Source organism: Rhincodon typus, chromosome 26 (genome assembly GCF_021869965.1).
Source record: "Rhincodon typus isolate 14 chromosome 26, sRhiTyp1.1, whole genome shotgun sequence".
Taxonomy (NCBI): Eukaryota; Metazoa; Chordata; class Chondrichthyes; order Orectolobiformes; family Rhincodontidae; genus Rhincodon; species Rhincodon typus.
The window spans coordinates 11,710,416-11,716,984 of NC_063357.1; the positions used below are offsets into that span (position 1 = coordinate 11,710,416).

The following is a 6,569-nucleotide window of genomic DNA, read 5'->3' on the forward strand; positions in this document are numbered from 1 at the left end:
GCTTCTGACCTGAGCAACTGAAGGTGCAGCCACCAGTGATTAAAATCAAGATACCCAAGACACCAGCACAGATATCTGAGGGTTGTGGGCCTGGACAAGATTACAGGGATCGCCGGGATGGAGACTTGAGTACAAGAATAAAAATTTTATAACCTTCTATACTAGATCAGGAACTCATTTAGGTCAGCAAGCACAAAGGTGACAAGGGAAGGGGGTGTGGTTGTAGGGCCTGGTGTGAGTAAGGACCGAGGAGGCAAAGTTTTGGATGGCCTCAGGTTTTCTGAGAATAGAATATGTGAGAACGATGCAAGGTGTATTGGAATAGTCAAATCTAAAGTTAGAAGAAGCTTAAATAAATGGATGAGCTTTAAATTGAGGGGCGATAGATATAGGACAGATGTCACAGGTAGGTTCTTTACTCAGAGTAGTAAGGGCGTGGAATGCCCTGCCTGCAAAAATAGTAGACTTGCCAACTTTAAGGGCATTTAAATGGTCATTGGATAAACATATGAATGATAATGGAATAGTTTAGGTTAGATGGGCTTCAGATTGGTTTCACAGGTCGGCACAACATCAAGGGCCGAAGGGCCTGTACTGCGCTGTACTGTTCTATGTTCTATGTTGAGTTGAGGCACTGGTGAAGTCGGGTGTCATTACACAGGTAGAAATAGGCAGTCTTAGTAACTGTGGAGATATGAAGTTGGAAACTCTTCACCAAATCGAATATAAAACCAAGGTTATGAACAGATTGGTTTAGTCTCAGTTGCTCGGGAGAGGATCTCGGAAATTCAGTCTTGAGCAAGGTTTCTAAATAATGGCTTCAGATTTTCCATTTTGGAGAAAATTTCCTTGTTAGACATTGGTTAAACAATACAGTGATTCAGTCCTTCATTGGTATGGGAATGAACTGCTTGATGCTTTTGCATAATGCAAATTATTTTTAATAAGTATTCAGATTTATTTGAGAAAATGTACAATCTATTTGCCACCATTCTTTCTCATTCTTTTTGGCTTCCATGAAATTTTATATCAAACTGTTTTTATAATTCTGCCTTATATAGAGTTTTTTAAAAAATACATTATTTTATTGTGCATCTTCCATATTATCATGGAAGTAGTGGCTACTTGAATGTTTGATTTTATTTGTTCCCAGGTGTAGGAATGCCAAGTTTGAGCATATTTCTGGGAATTTCAATCGTACAACCTGCCCCAACTACGGTGTTTGGTCAAATAACATTTACCTTCCTTTGCCTCAACCATTTGCACTTTTAAAATGACTAATCAACAGAAGTGTTCAAAGAAAATGGAAAAAAAGTACACACATTATTGCCACATACTTTTCTCCTGATTTGTCTGCAGCAGTGTCCCGGAAATTAATCTCATAATTTCTAGAGGTTCCAGGCCAACACGAAGGGTCAGCAGCCTTCTTCTGGTGTTATCTTGGTGTGATGTAGGTCGCAACTTAACGTTTGAGGTGCCTTCAACTATTTACATAGTGAATAATTTTCTTAAATCAATAATTCATGAATTGTTGTAGATCATTAGTTGTTAAAAACGTGAGATTCAAGCTCCTATTAAGATTGTTGAATGTTTGTTTATTGATCGTAAGGGACCATGAAGAAAATGGCTTTGGTATTTCATAACCAGATTGTTTGTAAATAATCACAATTTCAAAGCGAGCATTGAAACTCTTGATTAGCCTCACATTTCCAGACTGAAAACCCATATGAAGTTGTGGAGAGATAGTAGGAACTGCAGATGCTGGAGAATCTGAGATAACAAGGTGTAGAGCTGCTTGAGCACAGCAGGCCAAGCAGCTTCAGAGGAGCAGGAAGGCTGACGTTTCGGGCCTAGACCCTCCTTCAGAACATGTTGTGGAATTCTTTTAGTAACAGCTTGAAAGAGGACAAGCAAGCAACTTTGCTACAGACTTGAACAGTCCTGCAGCAGTTTCAAATGGTGTTCTCAAAGGAGATTGTCTGCCTTCCCAAAATGAAAGAACAAACTGTAACTTTTGACTGTCATGAAAGGAAATTGTGCAGATGTTGATAGGAAAGGTCATGGGCTTTGGGTGATGGTGGAGGGAGTGGATTGTTAGTTAAATTGATTTAGGTTGCTGGATATTAGGAGTAGCTGAATATCGGGTCTGAGGCAGTGTTACTGTTTGAAGAATGGGGACAAGATCTGAGAAGATGTGACAGTTGTGAATTCAAGCCGCTAAATGTTCCAAGAGGAGTTTGTCAATGCCTTTTTTTTTAAAAAGGAAGACAGGATATAACTTTATTCATAGTGATTACTCTTGAAATGTATCATGATGGTGAACTTATTTGGACAAAATGTAAGTGATATCTCGATTGGTTTCATAGTTTTGAACAAAGTACTACCTGAATGGTGTACTCCCAACAGAGTTTTGTGTCACTTTCTCTACAGTACAATATCAAATTTTATAAACAAATCCAATGGGATTTGCTGCATCCATTAAATTGGTACATTTAAACAGTAATTTGTGTATACTTCCTGTGGCATGTGGAGTGTAGGCTGCTGCAGTTTTACAATTTTCTGTAGATTTTCCTCAACAATCAAATATCTATCATGACTGTTTCTAGTCGAGGAGGTCAAGATGAACCAGTTAACATTTCCCTTACTCTGTGTGAAGCCTTGAAAATAAATTGAACCTTTTGTGCAAGTTTGTTTGTGTTGTCTTAGCATTCTCACAAGTCCAAAGATTGTAATTACAAGCAAAATATAAGAGGGGAGGTTGTTTCCCGTCATGGGAGAGTCTAGGATCAGAAGGAATAATCTCTGAATCGGGGCCACCCGTTTAAGACGGACATAAGGAGGATTTATTTTGTTCAGAGGATAGTGGATCTGTGGAATTTATTTACTGCAGAAGGCTGGAAAGGCTGGATCATTAAGTATATTTAAAGTTGAGAGATTTTTAATCAGTAAGGGAATCAGCGTTTATGGGGAAAAGGTGGGAAAGTGGAGTTGAGGCTTATCAGATCAGCCATGATCTCATTGAATGGCAGAGCAGACTTGATAGGCCAAATGGCCTGTTTCGGCTACCACATCTTATGGTCTTTGGACTCTGTGCAGGAGGGGAGATCGCATCTAGGAAAATACTGCCGCAGTAACCAGGCAGTGCTGCATTGTTGATGTAACCACCTTTGGAAAGGATAATAAAAGATCCCATAGTGCAATTTAAAATGAAGACAGTTTCAACATTTTCCTAGCTAATATCACATCTTCAGTCAACACCAATGAAAGCACATTATGGTTATTCATTTGCTATTGTGGTTTTGACAAAAGTGGTTGCTTTCCTTCACTCAGTAAGACATACACATCAGACTATCATTTGGTTGAGGTTGGTTTAACTCTTTAATCCTTACTTTCTTTCTAGTACATGGAGAAAGAAGAAGCTGTAAATATCCTGCAGTTTTGGTTGGCTGCAGACAACTTCCAAGCTCAACTGGCTGCTAAAAGCGGGCAATATGATGGTCAAGAAGCACAGAATGATGCCATGATCTTATATGATAAGTAAGTATGAAAGAACAAATAACCACATTTAGTGTGGAAACCATGACAGGTTGAGAATTGTATTTTATAGTTCAACTTTGTAGAAGAAGCCTAAAATAAAACAAAACATCAAAGATAATGTTGAGAGGATGAGGTACACAGGAAATGTGACTTCTAATTTAGTTAAAGGGGAGCACTGAGCTATTGCCGTTGGATTATACTGTTAGGAAAAAAAAAACTTCAATGAATAGCATAATCTAATTTACAGGTTTTGTATATCCCTTTTTGTCTTCAAGTTTCATTTCAATACATGGTGAGTGTGTAGGACACCAGTTTTTTTTTCTCCTGCCCTTGAGCGAACCATATAATTGGTAGCTAAACTTTCTGTTGCCATTTTGCAGTCAATGCAACCTCACCAGAACAAATGCGCCATGGTACCCTGATCCTCTGGTCTTTTTGTAACATTTATGTTTTTTGTATTTTACATGGGCGAGCTTATCAAGTTAGATCATGTAGAATTGCAAGAAAAACCTGTAGTACCACCATTTAATTGGTGTTTTTTTTTTGTTTATAGGTACTTTTCTTTGCAAGCTACACACCCATTAGGATTTGATGATACTGTCCGATTAGAAATAGAATCAAATATCTGCAGAGAAGGAGGACCACTCCCTGACTGTTTCACCACTCCATTAAGGCAAGCATGGACAACAATGGAAAAAGTGAGTTTGGACAGTCCTTAACTGTGTTTACTTCTGTAAACCATATTCTAAATTGAATGATAATCAGTGTTATTCCTGTTATTTAACGTGCACAGTAGACTTAGTTTGAACTTTTTGGAAAACTTTTAGAAATATTTTCTGAGGAAGACTGCAGACATAAGCATGGGCTTTGTTTGTGCTTAGTGCATACTTCTGTTTTCTTTATTCAATGTTTAATTTTGTTTTTATAGTATAAATGGAGCTTCCGAACTTGGTTGATAATGAGTTTTTGCACATTATTGGCTACTGCGGAGTAGTGGTTATGTTACTGCACTACGGCAGCTGAGGATTATGAGTCTGGCAAACAAGGTTATTATTACGAGAGGTGACTGTAAACCTTTAAACCTGATTCACCAGTGACTTCTGGCCAAAAAAAAAATCTGCGTCCTTGTAAGTCTGGCCTGGATTGACTCCAGACTCAGCAGCGTGGTTGTCTGTGAAATGCCCTGTCAAGCTATTCCGTTGTTAAGTAGGTAATTTGCTGCCATCTTCTCAAGGACAATTAGTGATGGACATTAAATGCTGGTTTTGTCAACATTGTATGAATGTATTAGTAAAGAAGGTACAATTGATTTATGAGCTATTAAGTGCATTAGACTTTGTCTTCAATTTGGCACCTGAAAATTCAGAAGTACAAAGTAACTGAATTATAACTAGACAAATTTAGTGGTGGAACAGAATGGGGTGAAGCACAAATATGATGAGCCAATTGGCTGACTTTTTGGAACAAGGACAATCTGTAAATGTTGACTGCAGTACTTGATGGTAAATATTGATCAATATCCAGATTGTTTTCTTCATCTTCATTTATAAATAACCTGTTCTTTTCTGCCTTTCAGGTTTACTTACCTGGTTTCTTGTCTAGTAACTTGTATTACAAATACTTGAATGATCTCATCCATTCAGTACGGAATGATGAATTTAGCGGAGCCTACACTCCCTTTCTTGGCCATGGACCAAATAGCCCTCATGAACACGAGCCCAGCATAGGCTTATCTGATGGTAGTGTAGCACAGGTATGGAAGGCCTTTGTTTTCAGAATATTTTAATATACATCTGATTTTGTAGTTCATATTCATAGCCTAAATTTTAGAATATACTGGAGTGTCGGAGCCACCTTAGTTTGTCACTTGCATACATTTTTTAAAAAAAGGCCAAGTTGTTATCATAGAATTGGGGGAAAAACACTTTAATTCACATGGTTTATCATGCCTTCAGAATATTCCAAAATAATTGGTCCCCATCAAATTTACTCTTGAAATTTACTGATGTTATGAAGTCAAGCTCAAGTACAGCAGCCAATTTGTATACAGCAGGTTGCACAAACAGCAAATAACACGAAAGATTATTCAGTCTATATTGATGGAATTGATTGAAGGAAGAATCAGTGTTCCAGAATTTACTAAAAATGAATGTTAATAAGTCATATCCACTTGAAGAGATAAAATAATAGTTCTGAGACTGGAACTGCAATTCTGAGACAATGGTCTGTCGTTGAAGCTTAGGTTTAACACCTGGATGACCTGGCAAAATTCTGGACTGTCTCATCCTGTGGTTCCTGGAAGAATTACATACTATTTACTGAACAGAAACAGGTCATTCACTATTAACAGGTCCGTGCTGGGAATTTTGCTCCCTAAGAGCCAAATATGAATGGATGGGTGTATAGCCAAAAGCATTAATTGCTGTGATTTAACTGGATTTAGTCAAACAGGATTTATATTCTCCCAGACAACAAGGTGCAGGGCTGGACGAACACAGCAGACCAAGCAGCATCACAGGAGCAGAGAGGCTGACGTTTCGGGCCTAGACCCTTCATCAGAAAAGGGGGAGGGGAAGGGGGTTCCCAAATAAATAGGGAGAGAGTGGGAGGCAGAAAGAAGAGGGATAGAGGAGAGGATAGGTGGAGAGGAAACAAACAGGTCGAAGAGGCGGGGATGGAGCCAGTAAAGGTGAGTGTAGGTAGGGAGTTAGGAAGGGGATAGGTCAGTCCAGGGAGGACGGACAGGTCAAGGGGGCGGGATGAGGTTGGTCGGTAGGAGATGGAGGTGCAGCTTGAGGTGGGAGGAGGGAATAGGTGGGAGGAAGAACAGGTTAGGGAGGCAGGGACGAGCTGGACTGGTTTTGGGATGCGGTAGGGGGAGGGGAGATTTTGAAACTTGTGAAATCCACATTGATACCATTGGGCTGCAGGGTTCCCAAGCGGAATATGAGTTGCTGTTCCTGCAACCTTCGGGTGGCATCGTTGTGGCACTGCAGGAGGCCCAGGATGGACATGTCGTCTGAGGAATGGGA

The 6,569-nt window shown here is 39.4% G+C and overlaps 2 protein-coding genes across 2 annotated transcripts in view; both read left to right on the forward strand.

Annotated features, from left to right (window-relative positions):
- The first annotated feature begins 3,375 nt into the window (after positions 1 to 3,375).
- LOC125486165 (A-kinase anchor protein 10, mitochondrial-like) lies at positions 3,376 to 5,102 on the forward strand. Its single transcript, XM_048612667.1, has 3 exons — positions 3,376 to 3,537; positions 4,091 to 4,235; positions 4,466 to 5,102. Exons 1-3 carry the CDS (start codon positions 3,404 to 3,406, stop codon positions 4,529 to 4,531), a joined length of 345 nt encoding a protein of 114 aa, XP_048468624.1. The 5' UTR covers positions 3,376 to 3,403; the 3' UTR covers positions 4,532 to 5,102.
- LOC109917447 (A kinase (PRKA) anchor protein 10) overlaps positions 4,972 to 6,569 on the forward strand; it is a 60,183-nt gene continuing 58,585 nt past the window's right edge. The window contains exons 1-2 of the mRNA XM_048612348.1: positions 4,972 to 5,013; positions 5,114 to 5,290. Of these exons, the coding sequence (XP_048468305.1) occupies positions 4,972 to 5,013; positions 5,114 to 5,290 (219 nt within the window). The remainder of the gene's footprint in view (positions 5,014 to 5,113; positions 5,291 to 6,569) is intronic.